The sequence below is a fragment of the Bos grunniens genome, chromosome 5 (assembly GCF_055505025.1).
Source record: "Bos grunniens cultivar Pamir isolate PY7600 chromosome 5, Bosgru_T2T1.0, whole genome shotgun sequence".
NCBI classification, from domain to species: domain Eukaryota; kingdom Metazoa; phylum Chordata; class Mammalia; order Artiodactyla; family Bovidae; genus Bos; species Bos grunniens.
In genome coordinates, this window is record NC_141169.1 from 24,858,516 (window position 1) to 24,880,475 (window position 21,960).

General features: G+C 35.9%; 1 protein-coding gene across 4 annotated transcripts in view; it reads right to left on the minus strand.

The window, feature by feature from the left end:
• CEP83 (centrosomal protein 83) overlaps nt 1-21,960 on the minus strand; it is a 137,985-nt gene that overhangs the window by 37,120 nt on the left and 78,905 nt on the right. For all 4 annotated transcript variants that reach the window (XR_015163559.1, XM_086399072.1, XM_086399073.1 and 1 more), the window contains 7 exons: nt 20,827-20,919; nt 18,014-18,145; nt 12,928-13,176; nt 9,165-9,296; nt 2,975-3,089; nt 1,613-1,757; nt 1,352-1,501 (listed from right to left, as the gene is read on the minus strand). Coding sequence is in view for 3 of the 4 variants with exons in the window: in XM_086399072.1 (XP_086255198.1) it covers nt 1,352-1,501; nt 1,613-1,757; nt 2,975-3,089; nt 9,165-9,296; nt 12,928-13,176; nt 18,014-18,145; nt 20,827-20,919 (1,016 nt within the window). In the remaining variant the exon portion in view is untranslated. The remainder of the gene's footprint in view (nt 1-1,351; nt 1,502-1,612; nt 1,758-2,974; nt 3,090-9,164; nt 9,297-12,927; nt 13,177-18,013; nt 18,146-20,826; nt 20,920-21,960) is intronic.

Consider the following 21,960-nt stretch of genomic DNA (forward strand, 5'->3'; position numbering starts at 1 on the left):
TATAATCACATAAAAATGCTTAGAATTAAAATTAGTACAATATGAGCTTGATATATACAATGAACACGACAAAACTTTGATGACAATAATTAAAGATGACCCAAATAAAATATAAATGTTTTCAGAGTAGAATCAGTGGTAAAGAATCTGCCTGTAATGTGGGAGACACAGGTTTGATTCCTGGGTAGAGAAAATCCCCTGGAGAAGGAAATGGTTAACCCACTCCAGTATTCTTGCCTGGGAAATCCCATGGACAAAGGAGCCAGGTAGGCTACAGTCCAAAGGACTGCAAAGGGCTGGACACAACTGAGTGACTAAGCATGCATACAAGCACAGTGCCAGGCACTGATCCAAAAGCTGAAAAGAAAACTGTAGGCCTAAACCAGGACTTGTACCCTGGTTATATTCATCCTCCCACTTATCATTCCCATCTCAATATCACCCCACTACAGGTATTGAACTTGTCCCTTTCAGGATAGAGAGTGTGTCTTAGTTATCTGATTCTCCTGAATGCCCAGTATCTAGAATTGAGCTTGGTACACAGTATATGCTCAACAAATGTTTGCTGAACAAAAAACTTCTGACTCCCAGTCCAGTGTCCTTTGGGCTTCCCTGGTGGCACTAGTAGTAAAGAAGCCGCCTCCCAATGCAGGAGACACAAGAGATGTGGGGTTCTTGTCCCCCTGGGTCGAGACACAAGAGATGTGGGGTTCTTGTCCCCCTGGGTTGAGAAGATCCCCTGGAGAAGGGAATGGCAACTCACACGAGTATTCTCGCCTGGGAAATTCCATGGACAGAGGAGCCTGGCGGGCTACAGTCCATGGGGCCACAAAGAGTTGGACACAATTGAAGCAACTTAGAACACAAATACAGTAGATGGAGAGACAGGCCATATTCATTGACTGGACAGACCGTGAGATGACAACTCTTCTTAAACTGAGCTACAGATTCAATGCAATGCCAATCAAAATCGTAACAAGCCTTTGTGATAAACTGATTTTCAAATTTATGTAGAAAGGCAAAGGACCCAGGGAAGCCAAAACAATCTTGCACAAAAAGAACAAGGTAGAAGATATGCACTACCTGAATGAAACTTCTATGAACCTACAGTAATCAAGAGAGTGATATTGGTGTCAAGACAGACATACAGATCAATGAAACAGAACAGAGCAGAACACAGACACACACATATATAAGGTCAACTGATTTTCAACAAAGGTATCAAAATAATTCAAATACATAAGATATCTGAGCAAAGATTACATGGGAATACTCTGTACTAGTTTTACAATGTTTTGTTAGCTATGAAATTATTTCAAAATAAAGTTTAAAAAATATGTGTGTATATAACCTAATACTCTGTAGTTCCCTTCTGGCCGACTCTTCTGCCATCTGTGAAGCTCGCAATTTCTCTTCACACTGATCCTTTTCAGACTGCCTGCAGACATCATGTTCCACTTTCATTTTCTCCAAATCCGCTAATCTGCTCTCAAGTTCTAGCCTAAAACAACAAATGATAATTATATTACAAGAACTACAATAAGCATGATATGACAGGATAATGTTTTCATCTGCAAGGAGATTTAACCAACAAAATAAGGTAATTACTTACTTTTCATCTTGTAATTCCAAAAGTTTTTGATAACCTTCTTCTTTGGCAGCTTGTACTTTACGTATTAATTCACGGTCCTTTTCTACTAAGAGCGCCTTGTGGTGTTCAACAGCTGATTTGAGAATTTCATTGTCTGACTGTAATCCTAGTATTTTTTAAAGAAGAACACTCTACTATATTCAATGTTATTAAAAAGAAAAATTGTAATTAAGACCAAATATTCATAAGTCAGTAAGACAAAAGAACACAAAGTCTCTCCAAATACATATCTCAAAGATCTTTACATTTGTTGACAAGTTTTTCTTAATGAAAAAGACTACCACTCAGACTCCATTTGTCATTTTATTAAGCATGCACACAAAAAAACCTTAATAAATGGTATATACATTTACTCATTTGGATCTTGAGAGCTGGGGACATCGACCTGGGTAATATCAAAAGAGGTTTAAATACTTCTAAAAGGGTCTGTAATCTAAATCCACAGAAAGCTAGCTGGGAAGCAGAGTGAATAAAATTAAAACCTATTAGAACTGTTAGATTTCTAATATAAATTGGAAGCTTTCAAGTGTGTCCAATGAATTCACAAATTTTCCTTGTAATGAAATGACAAGTATTTTGTATATGGGATGATTAAAACAAATTCATATCTAACTCAAAGTTTAAAAAAATGCAAAGCTGGCTCTCAAACTCTAAGTTCCAAAGAAAATTTGCTCCCTAACACTTTGAAAATCCATGAGTCAACATCAAGCAGAAATGAATAATGAAAACAGTCATTCATCATAAGCTCTGTCTGAAACTGGAGTCTAGTTCAACTAAAGACCAATTTGATGACAGCTGCAGGTCCAGGCAGCTTATTTCAATACTTAAGTCAGGAACAATATAAATTCTGAGAAATCTTAATGATAAGGACATTCTACAGCTAAACTGGAGTTTAAAAATAAGCTAAGATTGAACTAGACCCAACAACTGGCGTAGCATCTACCTAAAAAAAAAAATTTTGACTTAAAAATTGGACCTGAAACCCACCTTTGTTCCTTATATTCTTTAGAATTAAAATGATCTGAGACTAATAATCACATGATCTAAAGAGATTTTAAGTTATAAACCCTGGAAGTATGGAATCCTATCCATAAAGTTTTACTTAATTTATGTATTAATCAAATAACTATGATATAACCTTAAGATTGATTTTTTAAGTTACATCACAGAATGAACATTTGACACACAAACAATACATATGTGCTCTAAAATTAAAATTCAATTAAGCTTAAAATTGGAAATAAAAATTCAGTTTGATCTATTTTAGTAATCTGAATTTATATGTGACAGTAACAGTAAAAAGCATGGGAAATCATATATTACCATCCAGTTCACTTTGAATTTTATTCCTTTCTCTTTCTAGCTCACTCTTAGCTCTTGCTGCCTCCAGTTTGATGTCTGTTATTTCTAGTTTGTTTGAATGCTTAAGCTCCTTTACCTGTTGATAATCAGAAATTGAAATTACTATTGGTCATTTTCTTGCCACTAAGTGCTAACCCAAAAACATTAGGAGAAAGGAGGGAAACCTTTGGTAGCAGAGTACAGAGTGAAGCAACTTCCAGGAGGGAAGATGCTTCAGTGCCTAGAACAGTAGTTGGCACTGAGGAAACAGTCTGCTTCTAAGAGAACTGAGTCGCTTCTTTAAATAGCTGGGTGGGGTCATCTGGCTTAATCTGGTCTTTAAAAGTTTAACTGCAAGTACCTAAAATCTAACAGTCAATGACTGAAACATCTTCAGGGAAGAAATATTGATGTCTTCTTCCAAAAAAGAGTGCTGGTAACAAGAAGGCATTTTAGGTATAAGACACAGCATACAAAGTATTATAAAAGTAGAATATCAACAGTCTGCTCGGAAAACAACAACCAACTTGTTACAGATACAACATAAGAAGGTGTAAATCTGTCAGGGAATAAACCTATATGCCACACAAAAGGACTGTTTATCCTGTTAGCTGTTAAAGATGATATAAGCAACTGTATTTCAGAAAGTTAACTAGAAGTGTGTTGGATCAAGAAGCTGAAAAGAAATGAACCAATTATGAGGCAAAGGACTGACAAAGTGGACAAGAAAGAATCATCTACTGAATCCAGTGACTAAATTGTGTGTGCATGTGTGTGTGCGGTTGGTTAGTAGGTTAAACAAGTACAAAATGTATAAATCTAATTTAAACCTTTACTGCCAAAATCTGATTCTTTTAAAGACCCAAGGTCAATGTAACTAATATTTTCTATACAGTTAACCAACACAGCTTTTTCTCTAAACATTCCTTTTGAAAGCTGAATGATTATAGTTCATAAGTAGTATTGCTTTGTTTATTCAATAAATATTTCTTGAGCGCCTATTATGTGCCCAAGCACTGTCTGAGAAGCCTGGGGATACAGCAGCAAAGAAGAAAGTTTTGTCTCTCTAATCATCTGCACTACTCTCTAAGTTTCCATATCCCTGCCCTTTGGTGAGGTGTTTTCCAAAATTAGGTACAGTACTATATTGAGGATTTAACCATATAGACATAAAGATTAGATAAGTCTGCATTCTCACAATTATACTATTGTATAAAACTATTAAATAAGAGGAGAAAAATCACAACTATAGAAAGGCAAATATGTAAAATATAAGACGGTGGTAATAGAAGCATAAAGGATAGGTTACTTGAGTGCAATAAAAGTCTATAAAAACTAGAGAAGGGAGTTTGAAATAAATCAGGAAGAGGTCCCAGAGCCAAAGAGGGCAAAGATGAGAAACAGAAGTATCTTACTGGAAAAGACTCTGTCTATGAAAGGTCTTGGAACTGTAACAGGGTTTCGTGCAAAATCTTCACTTTGAAAAGAAACAAATTAAGAAAGTACTGTGCTGCCTTTGTACTGCTAAGATCACACTAAGACATAACCCTCCAAATTAACCCACAGATTTGCAAATGGTACTACACAAAATGAATACCTTGTGCTGACATGAGATTTGCATTTTTAAATCTTCCTGAAGTTCTTTTCTATGAAAGCAAGTCTCAAAGAACAATATTTACAAAGCTCTAAATGCTTTCAGAGCAGCTAAAAAATTATATTCATTTTAAAATTCAAACTTGCTATAGATTGAGTTTTTATAATTTCATGATAGAATTCATAAATGCTTTAAAATTTAAATACAGCTATAATGTATGACAAATGTAATCATAACCTGCTATTATACACTAATTGCAGAAGGTTAAGAATGACATACAGTTCATTAGCAAACCACACTGTAGCTGCTTTATAGATGAGGCAGAAAATCAGAGCCATGTTATTTTGCAGAATCTTTCATTTCAATGAGAACTACAAAATATATAAAATTATTTTTAATTCATTCAGATTTACTGAAATGAGAAAATATTTTTCAATTAAATTTATAATCAATGAAACTAAATAAACAGTTCAGTCGCTCAGTCATGTCCGACTCTTTGCAACCCCATGAACCACAGCACGCCAGGCCTCCCTGTCCCATGACCAACTCCCGGAGTCCACCCAAACCCATGTCCATTGAGTCAGTGATGCTGTTAGGGGAAGCAGACTGACTGAAACCACTCACCCTGGCCAGGCACCATAGTAACCATTTGCATGAGTTGTTTTATGACAGGAGATCCTGATAAGGAATAGGGAACTAAAAAGCCACCACCAACCGGAAGAGTTCGCGAAAGGTCGAAAGGAGACACCGGAGTCCGGCCACTTCCCAGAATCCCTCTCGCTAGCATCCATCTTGGCTGAGCAATGCGTGCTCCACCAGGAAAGACTAAATGAGAGTGATTGGCCAAAGATCACTGAAAACTAATCCCATCACCATAAAACCCTGCGAGCAGAGCTGTTTTCCTGGAGAGAAAACAGTAGTAGAGACCCTACTGCTCTCTACCCGGGTGCCGTTCCCAATAAAATCTCTTGCTTTGTCAGCACGTATCTCCTCGGAGAATTCTTTTCCGAGTGTTAGACAAGAGCCCAGTTTCAGGCCCTGGAAGGGATCCCCCTTCCTGCAACAATGCCATCCAGCCATCTCATCCTCTGTCATCCCCTTCTCCTCCTGCCCTCCATCTTTCCCAGTATCAGGGTCTTTTCAAATGAGTCAGCTCTTTGCATCAGGTGGCCAAAGTATTGGAATTTCAGTTTCAACATCAGACATGAAGTTATCCTCAGACTACTACTATTATTAAACTAGTGGTATATGCCCAAGCAACAGGCATTCAAATTTATCTAAGGACCCTGATGAGTTTGTTTTCCTTTAGTGCCATATTTCTAAAATCGTAAAATGACTGCACTTATACTAACAGTTTATTAACTTCCTAAAAGATATTAAAAGGAATTATTTTATTAAAAATGGAAAAACTTGTATGAATATTAATTACTGAGTTATGACAAATAAAAGTACTTTCTATGAGTAATATGAACCAAATCCCAAATGGGTATAATAGTTTCTTTCTGCCTCTAGATTCCTAGTTTTTAACTTTTGTACTCAAACACCAAAAACTCTAGGAAAACCAGGAATCTTTTCTTAAATAAAATGTACAAGTTAAAATGTCGCACATAATTTGAAAAGATTTACAGTCTTCTTAACTTCCCAGGGCCAAGCTACCCTGTTTGTTTTTTCCACAATGTGTTTTCCATGTAGATTCTAGTCTTTGTGAATTTGCTTTATGCTTCTGACACAAGAGAAGTATTAATATTCAGAGAATATTAGCTAGTGTTAATAAAACTTTAAGAAGTATAACAAAGTAGCAAGAACAGGCATTTTATAAGGGTTCAGAATCTGTTAAATTACACAAACACACACAAGAAAACAATATGCGTAAGCAAGAAATTCAAATATAGTTGAAAAAATGTATTACTCAAGAAGCTCTTCAAGTAAATTCCAAAGAGACAGTATTCAAACTCTGATCTTTTTCAAAGGTCAGAGATGGAATGACCTTATTAACTTACATAATAAGGATAACTCTGTGGGATGACTTCCTTAAAACTATACATTTTATTGGAGTCCTAAAGCTCAAACACCTCAAGAGGTAACAGAAGAATTTATCTAACTGAATATAAAATATGTTTAAGGTCATTATTTTTAGGCCATCTTTGGTAATACTTTTTTTTTGGTAATACTTTTTAATCCAAGACATTGATAGTTACGTGACATAACTGTTCAAAACCTAACAAACATTTACAAATCTGAATAATTTAGACAAAAACACCCCAGGTGTTCCTTTGCATTGCAAGCAATCATTTGTGAGAACTACAAAATGTTGATGAAAATTTCAAGTTGCAAAGAAAACTGTGACAATGCTTAAAACATTATTTTAAAATTTATCCTTCCAACAAAATATTTTTATAATGCAAGATCTCAAATGAAAACTTGATTTGTCTAAAGTTGATGGGTGGTTTCTAATAGACCATTTATATGCAAAATAATGCAAATGTGCCTTTAACAAAACAGGCAACTCTTAGCAATGTATGTTATTAAGTCTGAAAGTGGAAAATATATGTATTTGCCACAGAAAAAACTGGGTAGACTATCTTCCAAGGATGGCATCTAATATATCTAATATTATGGCTTTGGCCTTTCAGACACAGAAATCCAATTTTGTCACTACACTTAAAGACAACTCTCAAGGTCAGAGAGAGATTACTAAAGTTTACAAAGTTCACACTACTGAAGTTTACAAAAAGTGATCTATAAAACCAGAAAGTCAGTTTATTAATCATGAAAAAAAAACTGTAATGGAAACTAGAATATTCTAACCCTGAAGGACCAGTGCATTCTCTCCCTGTACCAAAAATTTCAGAGAAAGCTGCTTAGGATAATGCAATCAGAACCAAAGGAATGGGAGGAATTGATTATTTCATAGCCACAACTTAAAACAGATTGAGGTATTCCTTTCCACAGTACGAATAATCTCTTCAGTGGGACCAGAATACTCACACTCTGCCAACTAAAACTATCTCTTTCTTCTGTCATAAACACTGTTTGACTCTGGACAAGGAATTTATGATGAATACATTACTTCTCTAGATAAGTCCACATATTTCTACCAGACTATGGTGTTCCCTATGGTCTAGAAACTTTTTTTAAGATGATTTTACATTACTCTAATAGAAATATAATACATGATCTCATTGACAGAAATCAGTTTTATTTTTAAGTTCTTAGAGCTGCCCCAAGTACTACTAATATAGGTATATTCAGGTGATTATATATTAGTCTTATGCTAAGTGTTTTATATCTAAGTGCAGAATATCTCATTTAATCTCTGCCACACTCTATAAAGTATTAGTCTTCTTTCATAAAAGAAAATGCTAAAGTCTTCATAGAGAAAGTAAATTGCCCAAGATCACACAGCTAGTAAGGGGAAGAAATGTAATTTGAATGTCGGACTCCCCCCAGTGCTGATATTCACTACAGTATTCTATAAAGTACTTTCATCATTGGTATCCTACTTCTGGTTACTGGAGCCTGGAAAATCCCATGCACGGAGGAGCCTGGTGGGCTGCAGTCCATGGGGTTGCTAGGAGTCGGATACGATTGAGCGACTTCACTTTCACTTTTCACTTCCATGCATTGGAGAAGGAAATGGCAACCCACTCCAAGGTTCTTGCCTGGAGAATCCCAGGGACGGGGGAGCCTGGTGGCTGCTGTCTATGGGGTTGCACAGAGTCGGACACGACTAAAGTGACTTAGCATAGCATAGCATATATATACTGCCTTTGAGGGAGGAAAAAACATCTAAATTTCTGAGAATACTGTATATTAAAGATGCTCAAACCACTATATTCTTTAAAAAAATGCAGATCATGCTGCTGATTCAGTCATTTAACAAATATTAATTGAGTGTCTACTGTGTGCCAGCACTGTTCCAGGAGCTAAGATCTAACAGTAACAGAAGCAACATCCTGGTTCTCCTGGAGCTTATATTTGATTGAAGGAAAAGGGATATAAAAGACAAAAATAAACAAATTTATCACATGGCGTTAAGACATATAAAGGAAAATAAAGCAGATAAAAAAGACAGAGAGTAAGGTGGAGGAAGAGGGAAGATGGTATTTCACTAAGTGAAGAAACAAAAGTCCTCTCTGATAAGGCAACATCAGAAATAGGTGAGGAAGAAGCAATATACATATGTGAGGGAAGATCATGCAAGGTAGGCAAGCACAAAGGCCCTGAGGTAGACGCCTGATCAAAGAAGAGTGAGAAGACCAGTGAGGCTAGAGCAAAGTGAACAGGAGGGAAAAGGGACCATGAGGACTGGGGAAAGACTGCAGAGGCCAGATCACACAAAGCTCTGACAGGGTAGAGTGAAGAGACCAAGTCAGGAGGCTAATCTAAAAACTAGACTAGAATGGTCACAATAAAAGGCAGTTAGAACGGTCAAATTCGACATGTATTTAGAAGGTAGAATAAGACCAAAAAAGAGACTTCAACATAGATAAGTAAGCTACTTAAACACAAAATTCCTTTGTCATTATACAGTCTCAAGCATTTTAAAGAATAAAGCAGATACTGAGGACAACTTACTTTACTGGCCAATGTATTTACTTCCCGTTCGGCTTTATGCAATTTACTAGTTAACGCAGTGTTTTGTTCATTGCTTGATTGTAGCTCTTTTTCCAAGCGTTCAGCCTGTAGTTTAGCTGACTGTTTTTCAGCCTTTTATTAAAACAAAATATTTTAAAATTTGCTAATTTTTCACAATTATATAAAAATAAGCACTAATTAAATAAATAATCATACTACCTCCAATTATCCAAAACCTCAACATTAACATATACAAAGTAACAAGTTTTATCAAAGCAATTAGAAGAATTTAAATGAAAGATCTGTTCCAGGAAATATGCAAGAAAGTTACCTAGACAACTTACTTTTCAACAGCCCCCACACCAAGCTAAAACCCATATACTTCTCTCAGAGAATGCGTACCTAAACACACATTTGATACCTATTTACTATTATTGTGAACATAATTCAAATAAGCATTCTGTGGGATTATAAGTACATAGAAGATATGAAAAAATGTATTACCAGGTAGACAGGAGGGCTCATTTGTGGTATTCTCCAAAGAAGACATACAGATGGCTAACAAACACATGAAAAGATGCTCAACATCACTCATTATCAGAGAAATGCAAATCAAAACCACTATGAGGTACCATTTCACACCAGTCAGAATGGCTGCGATCCAAAAGTCTACAAGCAATAAATGCTGGAGAGGGTGTGGAGAAAAGGGAACCCTCTTACACTGTTGGTGGGAATGCAAACTAGTACAGCCACTATGGAGAACAGTGTGGAGATTCCTTAAAAAACTGGAAATAGAACTGCCTTATGATCCAGCAATCCCACTGCTGGGCATACACACTGAGGAAACCAGAAGGGAAAGAGACACGTGTACCCCAATGTTCATCGCAGCACTGTTTATAATAGCCAGGACATGGAAGCAACCTAGATGTCCATCAGCAGATGAATGGATAAGAAAGCTGTGGTACATATACACAATGGAGTATTACTCAGCCATTAAAAATAATACATTTGAATCAGTTCTAATGAGATGGATGAAACTGGAACCTATTATACAGAGTGAAGTAAGCCAGAAAGAAAAACACCAATACAGTATACTAACGCATATATATGGAATTTAAAAAGATGGTAACAATAACCCTGTGTACGAGACACCAAAAGAGACACTGATGTTTAGAACAGTCTTATGGACTCTGTGGGAGAGGGAGAGGGTGGGGAGATTTGGGAGAATAGCATTGAAACATGTATAATATCATGTATGAAACGAGTCGCCAGTCCAGGTTCAATGCACGGTACTGGATGCTTGGGGCTGGTGCACTGGGACGACCCAGAGGGAGGGTAGGGGAGGGAGGAGGGAGGAGGGTTCAGGATGGGGAACGCAGGTATACCTGTGGCGGATTCATTTCGATATTTGGCAAAACTAATACAATATTGTAAAGTTTAAAAATAAAATAAAAAAAAAAGTGAGAACTGAAAACCTAAAATCAATGGAGATTAAGGGGAAAAAAAAAAAAAAAAACCCAAGAGATGAAAATTTTAAAATCCTCACTAATCTGGAGCTTAGTTCCTGACCTCATCACATAATAAAAATTCTTAATGAAGTTGTCAAGAAAATTCCTGGATGGTAATATTCATAGTACTCTTTAATTAGAAAGGGAAAAATAAATACTTTTTAAAAATATTTCTATTCAAAATAGCTAACATGAAAACATTTTGCAATTAAAGGATAAGCTTCAGTTCTATAACATCTCATTTCCTATATATCTTAAATATAAGGAGTACATTAAAAATAACTCAAAAACTTATTTTCCTCACATATAAAATGATACTCTCCAGGCACAATGAGAGCCAAAAAAAACAAAAAACCAAAAACCCAACAGAGAAAGGCATGCTACTACCATTTACTTATTTTCATCTGACAAATAATAAAAACATAGGCTTTTTTGAAAACATCACAAATAAACTTCCCACCCTGTGTCATCATTCAACTTGTCCTAAAAATAATCACTAAACAACCTCAACACAAAGTTTCACACAGAGATCACATACCACACTCAAATCACAGTCATCCCACTTACTCTGTCACTGAGGAGATACGTTAAGGATGGAAGGATAGCAACATAAACACTTCATTCTGAACTGCCTCGTGTCCAAGGTCCAATGATACTGTCCAATGACAACTTTAGTTCAGGAATCCGCTAAATACTGCCAGGAGCTTCATCCGGAAAACAAAAAGGTGACTTCTACTCTTCAAAACATACTACTATACTTCTTTTACCAGCTGGCAGCCTGGAAAAAACTCGCTACTTCGGATTTGGATATCGGATTTTAAATAAAAACTACATGCACACTAATTTCCCTCCAGTTCAAATCACTTCACAACTATTTTGAAACATTCTGAAAACAAAACATTTCAGATTGCTCAAAATAAATAAATTTTTAAAAACTATGAAACTAGTATATTGGCTTCATGTAAGACACTAAGCATTATCTAAATAAAATGATAAAGGGGTCCAGAATTTGCCACTGTGACATAAAAATTACTTTGAGCTGAAGTCTTCTGAGAATCAGAAGACACAGGAAAAACTTTTTCCTTGAACTCCTCTTATCTGTCTAAAAGCAGAGCCTCTAGAAAGAACTTAAGTGTTAGAATTCCCTTCCCCAAGGGTTTCATAACTAGGGAAGATCAATTTCTATCACAGGAGACACCACCACCAGGATAAGAAATCATCTACACAAACATCATCACAAAATTGTCACATCTCCCATTTGTTTTCCTAAGGGCCCATTTATCTTTCCTAAAAGTCATTTGTTTTCCTATAATTGTCCTTTCTCCCCATCTCTTTTCCTCATTAAATGGTGGTGCTGCTGCTGCTAAGTCGCGTCAGTTGCATCCGACTCTGTGCGACCCCATAGACGGCAGCCCACCAGGCTCCTCCATCCATGGGATTTTCCAGGCAAGAGTACTGCAGTGGCTTGCCATTGCCTTCTCCATAAAATGGTGTATAAGCCCCAAATTACAATTGTCTCTGAGTCACATTTTTCTGTGAACTTCTGTTTATACACATGAATAAACATCTGTCTTTTCTCTTGCTAATCTGTCTGTTGTCAGTTTAACTCACAATCCTCAAACACTGAACCTAAGAGGATAAAGTAAAAGTTTTTCCTTTCCAACAATGGAAACCAAGAACGTCATAGGAGAATACCTAAGAGTACCAATGTAGCTCTGACAGCTCTTTTCTTTCCCTAATGAACTTAGGAATACTTCAGTAAAGGCTTTATATGCATTAGCAGCCAAGCTGAATTTTGTTACTCTGGCATGAAGCTGTCATAAGACATAAACGCAGTATTTCTGTTGAAACAGGATTTATGATTTTAAGATCTTAAATCACAGCGTAAGGGAATAACTAGAAAGAAATTGCTCTTTCTGGTTTGAGATGATTTTAGTCTTCAGAAACTCAATTTTTTAAAAAAATTTTTGAATATTCTACTCTGTGGCATTATAAGAGTTAAAACAGTTCAGCTAGGTGACATGACTCCCAAAGAATAAACAATCCCTTTGTAAATGTGGTAGCATAGCTATTGCTTCAATCAAGAGCTTTCTTCTTTACAGAAAGTATATCTACTCTTGGGATTCCACAAATGCGTCAGCATTAAAGTGGTGAGCACATATTTATGCTCTAAAAATCAAAGGTCTGTCAACTGCACTTCAAATAGAGAAAGAAAAAGGATGCCATAGTCTACCGGGAAGCAATTAAAATCTTACCTCCAGGGATCTGACTGTAGCCTGCATCTCAGCCAACTGCCGCACCTGAATTCTTTGGACATTTTCTGCCTGAGCACTAGAATTCTCTTTTTCAGCTCTTAATTCTGCTATTTCAGCTTCTAAACTTTTTAATTTCTGATGCAAATGGGCTTTTGCTCGAACAAGTTGCTCCATTCGGTTGCTCTCTCTTGTGGGATCAACACTGTGCAATTGGTTAAGGAGTTCTTTATCTTCCTCCAATCTTGCAATCTAATAATAATTTGAAAGAAAACATACAACCTTAAATTATCAAATTTTCAGTCATAAACATGCTTTACAAGTCAGCAAATTAAAATTTGAAATTGCACAATATGAAACAAAAAAGTTCAGGTGGTGAATGAAAAAGGAAAGGAAAAAAAAAATCCTAAAATGTCACGTTCTTCATCCTGTACTTGGCATGACTGAAATGTGAGGGCAAGGATCCTGTCCTATTTTTCTCCCTCCATCTCCTCATGGTGTTTGGCACAGGGCTTCATCAGATGCTGGCTAAAGTTCAAAATTAAAAATAATACTACAGAATAATGTAAAATATGTCAAGTATTTTTAAAATTCATCAGAACATTATAGGGACTTATGCAAGATCAATATGCTCATTACTCCTAAGCTTTTCCTCATCTGACAGTAATTCTTTGGCTATATCTACACTAATAAAATCATCTAGTCCAAAGCAACTTAATTTATTAAAAAAAGCTGCTTGTCCATATTACTAACTACAAATGTGACTGATGAGAGTTTTAATGATAGCTGAGAGTTTATTAAAGCCCCAGTTGTAGTGATGGCCTAGTTCTTAATTCTCAGATGCAAGAAAGAACTGAAAATCACTACCCCAGGGTAATGACAAATCACCAGGGAACTTGTTGAACAGAAAGACCAATGGTTTTATTCATGCCAACCATTGCGACTGGATCCCAAGCACCTCAGCATCAGGAGATTTCAAGCTGCTTCTTAACCTCTAAGGCACTTCAGAGGTCTCTCATCTCCAGGAATGAGGGTCCAAGTAATCAGAGTAAAACTCATTCTTTCCCTTCGCTGATCTCTCCAACTCCCTATCCCCTACTAACAAAACTTTGTTGTTAACCATACCAGCTCCTCTTTTTATATATGGGGTTTCTTTAGATAATTTAACTCAAAAAAAAAAAAAATTCAGTTATTTAAAAAAGAGAGAGAGAAAGAAAGTTAAAAACGACAGCTATAAACACCACCAGGGGTTGTTTTAGCCAGGATGAGCTTAGAAGGCTCACTTTAAGCCAAAAGGACTTAAAGTAATGCTCTGCAGCCTGGGCCAAAAAGGCCCAAGAGACAACTGATTGCTCACATCGCTATAAATGAATCTAAGAAGTGCGATCAAGAAGCAACAGTTAGAACCTAACATGGAACAATGGCTGCTGCTGCTGCTGCTAAATCCCTCAGTCATGTCCGACTCTGTGTGACCCCACAGACGGCAGCCCACCAGGCTCCCCCGTCCCTGGGATTCTCCAGGCAAGAACACTGGAGTGGGTTGCCATTTCCTTCTCCAATGCATGCATGCATGCTAAGTCACTTGAGTCATGTACAACTCTGTCCGACCCCATAGACAGCAGCCCACCAGGCTCCTCTGTCCACAGGATTCTCCAGGCAAGAATACTGGAATGGGTTGCCATTTCCTTCTCCGTGGAACAATGGACTGGTTCCAAATTGGGAAAGGAATATATCAAGGCTGTATATTGTCACCCTGCTTATATGCAGAGTACATCATGAGAAATGCCCAGCTGGATAAAGCTCAAGCTGGAATCAAGATAGCTGGGAGAAATATCAATAACCTCAGATATGCAGATGACACCACCCTTATGGAAGAAAGAGAAGAGGAACTAAAGAGGCTTTTGATGAGGGTGAACAAGGAGAGTGAAAAAGCTGGTTTAAAAATCAACATTTGAAAAACGAAGATTGTGGCATCCAGTCCCCTCACTTTTGTCTATTATAATGTAGTTCAGAGTAATCTGAGAAGGGTGTAAGTTAGAGAATTTGGAATATTTTAAATAAAGGAAACACCTGGACCTAAAGCAGCGCTTCAGATAGAACTTTAGAACCCACCAGAACAAAAGTGTTCTGAGAGATTTCATGATGTCTACCAACGTGATTATGTACATGTCAGCGTAAGGACCCAAACAAGGAGGGCATGATCAGTTCTCCTGCTACCAGTGCTATAAGGAAAACAGCATGTGGTAACAGAGACCCAGAAAAGTTCTCCTTTTTGTCATAGAACTTTGGCTTCTCATGATCCCTACATAATCCAAGGTAGAGTACAGCCAGTTTGGGACACATGATGGAATAGCCTCAGAGAGCTGTCATTATGTATTCTATCAGTTTTTCATATGGTACAATGTTCACTGCCCTCTCTCAAGATCTTAATACTTCTTCACTGGATTACTCTTTCACTCATTCAGCCTACATTACAATCACCTGAACCTAAAACTCTCTGTACTGCCCTTCATTACTATTTGCAGAATAATATAAAATCAGAGTCCTAATAAAATGAAAACACAGTAGTACCACTTCCAAATAAGAATGCATGCAACTTCAGAATTTCATTTGTATAAAACCCCAGACTTAATATGTGCTTACAGTCAAATGCACTAAGAAATTACGGCGTATCTTTTTTCATAAGATATCTTCTTCATGTAATTTTTAAAATTTAAAATATCACAAGGAAAATGTGAATTCCTAGCATGCTCCTCAGGAAAACACTAATAACAAAATTTTCCTCAAGTATTACCATATGAATCAAAACTTCTTTCATCTGTAGAAGTGAAAATGTACAACTATTGTGTGAGTCCTTAATTAATGCAAGAAAATCCAATTATTTTTAATACACCAAGATAATGTATTTTATACCAGTTAAAATTGTAAAATTGATAGATGGCAAGGGTAGGCCTTACTTTGAAGTTTTACTGCTGTTTTGCGATCCACATCATCTCACTAGTTTTTACTTTAATTGTATAGAGAAACTGGAGTGTAAAGATAAGTGATGGAATGAAAGCAGACACCAATTATCCACTAATTAATACTGCTCCTGCATAATCAACTGGGAAGTAGAAAGGAGAGAACTTCGGCCTTATTAGAAAGTTTTACTTTTCCAGACTTTACTAATCATGGCATACAGCTAGCCATTTATCTCCAGATTTCTAAGAACGTCATAAGACATTCCAATTAGAAAATTAATGATGCCACTGGCATCTTAAAATTTTTAATGATTATCATTTGGCCTTTCATGGATGAAAAATAGAATAGCCATCAGATTTCAGATGCACGTTTCATTCTTTAAAAAAAAAAAAAAAAGATAAAACTAAGAGAGCACAAATAATCATTACCAGATAAACATCAACCAACATTAGATTTTAAAAGCAAAGTATAAAATAAGGCACCATTATCTTTAATCTCAGTAGTTACTCTTCAACATACTAAATCTACATTTGAAATTTGAAATTTTTATCATTCCTTTTCCCAGAGGAAAAATTTTATATGTAGTTCCCTTAAATCTATCATTATTATAGATTCAAAATCTTATATAATAGAAATCAACTCATTTCTCTACAACATTACAGTGGTAGATGGCCCCTAATTAACATGGCAACCTCGAATCATTAGTAATTTCAAATTTAAAACTCTGGGCTGGGAGCTGGGGTACCAGAGTTCACTTAACTTGGCTAATGAGTTTCTGTGAAACTCTGGGCAAGTCCCTTATCTTGTGCTTCAGTGTTTCCATTTAAAATGGACAAAATAAGACACTCCTGCCCCATTTCACTGACCATAATAGAAGTGAGATCAAATGTTTAAAAAAAAAAAAAGGCCATAAATAATTTTTTAATGAAAAAGACTTATAATTATTTTTAGTTTTTTCAGTACCAAATTCTTAATGGACTCAAATGATCTGAGGTTCATTCAACTTCTTACATTTCAAATAATCATGGAGCAATTTACTCACTGATAAAAAGAAATCAGTTTGATCTAACTAGTAAATGTTAAAGGAAGGAGAGTATATTTTAGCTCTTTATTCCAATTAAAGACAATGCAATAAACATATGATGAAGATGTGTTTGTACACAGAACACTCCCCATAACTACAGACAGCATTTTTTTTTTTTTATAAATTCAACTAGCATTAGATTTCTTATTTGAATCAAAGTGTGTTAGTTGCTCAGTTGTGTCCTGCTCTTTGTGACCCCACGGACTGTAGCCTGCCAGGCTCCTCTGTCCATGGAATTCTCCAGGCAAGACTACTGGTGTGGGTTGTCATTTCCTTCTCCAGGGGATCTTCCCTACGCAGGGTTTGAACCTGGGTCTCCTGCATTGCAGGCCAGTTCTTTCCCATCTGAGCCAGCAGGGAACATAGCAATAACATAGCATAACAGAAAACTGTTATTTATCTTTCCATCCTGAAAAATCACCTAAAAATAACATGAGGAATAAGAAACACAAATTTCATTTTTGGAAAATTTAGGAGACAAACCACAAAATGAGCACAGAGGCCGCCTAATTCAACAGACACAGAATACGGCTGTAGACTACAGGCATTGTTACGGTTGTAGATGTCAGGAAGAACACAGTGATGGTGAGGGGCACAATGTTCAGGGTGATGGGCACTCCCTAAGGTATAAACTCCTTAATTTTTATCAGTGGAAATAAGGCACACGGGCTGACAGCCAGAGCTCTCCTGAATTTGATTTGATTTTAATAAGTAGAGGGGGATCTAGCAGTATCTAGTATCTAACCAAGCAATCATACAGATAAACTGTATTTGCAAAGAGAAGTCTGTCTCTGTGGCTATGCATCTTCATTAACTGGGGCAAAAGGAAAGAGGGAAAGAAGAAAAATTAACATCAAAAAAGAACATTCACAAGAAAAATGCTGCTATAGAGCAGATGAAAATGACAAATATTAGCCATATAATTATTAGCCAATAAAACAATTATGCAATCAGCTCTAAGTTGGGATTCACAAAAAATATATAATCATAAAATTTTATTCATTAGTAGCATAATGACTAAACCAGTAATAATCAGTCACTCACCTCTGATTTGTGTTTTATTTTTTCTTCTTCTAAAATACGTGCAAATTCTTCTTTCTGGTGTTCAAATTCTGATTTGAGAAATGTATGTTCATAGCGAAGCTTATTATATTCAGCTCTATACTTTTCCACTTCCTAAATTTAAAAAGATTGTAATTTATCACAAATTTAAAAATGAAATTTATAGTTACTTCAAAAATCACTTTTGCAAAAAATTTAAACTGTTTTATACTGAAAGCCATTCTAAAAGTAAAAAATAAGCTTAACAGAAGTATAAACAAAATTTGGAAAAGTCCTCATGACAAGAATGCTACAAACAGAATTAGCACACTCCTGAAAAGGTATTAATAAAGCAAATTATCATTAATCTCATTTCCTCATTGATTCTAATAGAAATGTGTAGCATGTCAGAAGTTTTGACTTCTTGGCTTAATAAAATAATATTTAAGAATGTAGCACACCTTTCAAAATAGATTTTAAAAATTAATTCTATGAGAGAGTAGCACTGAAATATTTACACTACCATGTGCAAAATAGCTACCTAGTGCGAAGCTGCTATACACCACAGGGAGCTCAGCTCAGTGCTCTGTGATAACCTAAAGAGGTGGAATGGGGGGTGGGGGTGGAAGGGAGGCTCAAAAAGGAGGGTATATACATAGAGTTGATTCACACTGCAGTACAGTCAATATTGTTAAGCAATTACATTCAAATTTTAAAAAATAATAATAATAACTAATTCTATAACATAAAATACCATCTTAAAAGTCAGAAAGGATGAATTCTAAGTATATAAATGGTTATCTGAATGCTTAGCATAATAACCTAAGGTTCAATCAAACATTATAATGAAAGTCCAAGTCAACACACCAGTCTGAAGTATAACTTCAACCCTCCTGACTAACCAACAACACATGCAATACCTATGATCCAATTCTGCTCCCTAACACTAAGAAGTTGATAGCATTCTGAATCTCAATAAAAACTTAGGCAAAAGAGCAAGAAGAAGGAGACACTATTTGAACGTGTATCAAGAAATTAATAAGGAATTAATAAGGAAAGCATGCCTCCTAAAATACTCAGCTCACTGTAAATCTTCAGTTGAAAGATTTCTAAGCCAGTTTATTGACCAAGAAAATGGGTTTCATGATTTTATTATGAACATATTTTGGTTAAAAAAAAAAATCCTTTCACTTAACTTGATCATCTAACTCAGGTTTAAGTGATTTTGTTATATCCCAAAATTAAATCTACTCAGTTCAGTTCAGTCTCTCAGTTGTATCCGACTCTTTGCAACCCCATGGACTGCAGCACGAAAGGCGTCCCTGTCCATCACCAACTCCCAGAGTTTACTCAAACTCATGTCCATTGAGTCAGTGATGCCATCCAACCACCTCATCCTCTGTCGGCACCTTCTCCTCCTGCCTTCAATCTTTCCCAGCATTAGGGTCTTTTCATATGAGTCAGTTCTTTGTATCAGGTGTCCAAAGTATAGGGAGTTTCAGTTTCAACATCAGTCCCTCCAATGAATATTCAGGACTGATTTCCTTTAGGATGGACTGGTTGGATCTCCTTGCAGTCCAAGAGACTCTCAAGAATCTTCTCCAACACCACAGTTCAAAAGCATCAGTTCTTTGGCACTCTTTCTTTATAGTCCAACTATCATATCCATACGTAACTATTGGAAAAACCATAGCCTCAACTAGATGGACCTCTGTTGGCAAAGTAATGTCTCTGCTTTTTAATATGCTGTCTAGGTTGGTCATAACTTTTCTTCCAAGGAGTAAGCGTCTTTTAATCTCATGGCTGCAGTCACCATTTGCAGTGATTTTGGAGCCCCCAAAATAGTTTACTACCACTGAACTGTAATGCTTTGGTTACCAACAAGGATGATATCCAAAAAAAGACTTTATCAAGCCAGAAAATCATTAGGAAAAGAGGATTCCACAACTATTTTGTTCAATGGCAACAGCACTAGACTACAACTTTCCAAAAGGGTCCATTGTGAAGGGGACAATATTCATTTGCATGTAAAAGGTTCAGTATATTTATTAAATAATGCAATATATAAAATGTCGAGCATAGTACCTAATATAGTCAGTATTTTTCATCTTTTCCTGTTCCTTTACCAAACAATTAGTCAAATTATACTAACATTGCATATGAGGAGACATCTCAATTTGAAGAAAAACTAATAAATTTTCAGTTTTCTGAGGTTGCTTGAATTTCATTCTTTCATTCAACAAATATTAATTGAGCACCTGCTGTATGCTAAGAGTTTCAGGAATTCGGACTATAACAGTCAACCAAAACAAATAAAGGTTCCTCTTCTCATGCAACTTACATTCTAGCAGTTGTAAAGAGAAAAAATTTAAAACAAATAAATATATAGCATATTTAGAAGATTATAAATATTAGAGAAAAATTAAAAGTAGAGCAGGGTAAATGGGCATCCAAAAATCTAAAGAGTGATAGGAAAGGCAGGCTGCAATATTAAATGGAGGCAGTAGGTCAAAGTAGGCCTCACTGGGAAGGTGATATTTCAGCTGCCTTGAAGATGAGAAAGTTAACCAAGAGACATACGGCAGGAGTAACAGCTACGGCAAACTCTCGAACTGCACCACTTCTAGAGTAACAAAGAAACACCAACAAGGTTAATGTGGAGGGAGGAACAGGATCTTATCCTGTGGAGTCTTGAAGGGCACTATAAGGACTGTGAGTAAGAATGGAAGCCACTGCAGGGCTTTTGAGTAGGAAAATGATGCTTTTCTCATCAAGCGTTTCACAGTCTAATGAAAATATAAATACAAATTACTTACTTCATCTAGATTCTTAAAACGTTCTCTCATTGGAGTTTCCAGCTCTTGTTGTATTTGGGCTCGTAACAATTCCAACTTTTGTGGAGTTAATACCTAATACATAGAGAAATAAAAACAATTCTAAATACAAAATCACAAATATTAAATTCGGGAATTAGACAAATTTTGAAGCCTCTCTCCTAATCCTAACAGTGAAATTCAACTAACAGAAATGCTGCAATATACTTAACTTCACAGTAATCATTATATAAGCAGAACCATCACTTGAAACAACAAAACTCAATTTCAAGCTCTCAGAGATTAACAGACTAACACACAGAGTCAAACTTCATAAAGATTACACAAATTTACCAGGAAGTATGTCTCTCCCCATAATTAGTTCAAAATCTCAAGTGAAAAATAATTTACACATATAAATACCTAAAAACAGGCAATACAGGTTTACCAGACAAGTAAAGATGAACAAAAAAGATATTTAGTATAGAAAAAATGGCACATCAAAGGAATGGGAAAACTAAACCTTAGGTAGAACACAAAACCAAAGAATGGATAAAATATTAACAAAATCCCATTAAATGAGGTAAAGACAATCACTGATTATTATTGCTACTATTCGGAAAAACTATGTTGGCAGCTAAGATTATCATGTTGGATACAGTGGCCAAATCTTTTTCAAGAGCAAGCAAAATAAATTATAATAATCTGGTATACCACAGGACATCCTGCAGACTTATTTTCAATCAGATAAAGCTGACATCTACTGTTTCAGCAAAATTAATTTAGGCTCCTCCCTTTTATACTCTTACAGAACTCATATTTCAGTAAGTAAGTATATATGCAAACTTCTTAAAAGAGCACGGTCTTTAGTCACCATGTGCTCCTGAAAACTACTGCCCAGTGCACAGGAAACAATTATTTCTTGAATGGATTAATGAATATCGGTGGTGAAAAAAAACAAAACCTAGTTTGTATTTACATTAATCTCTGAAAACTAAGACTAATGTTCACTGATTTATTCATCAATACTCCAAATATTTCAAAAACTTTACTGAATGAATCCCTACTACATATAAAGCATCATATAACACACTATAATCCACATAACATACTGTTTTAAAATTCCTTAACAAGCAT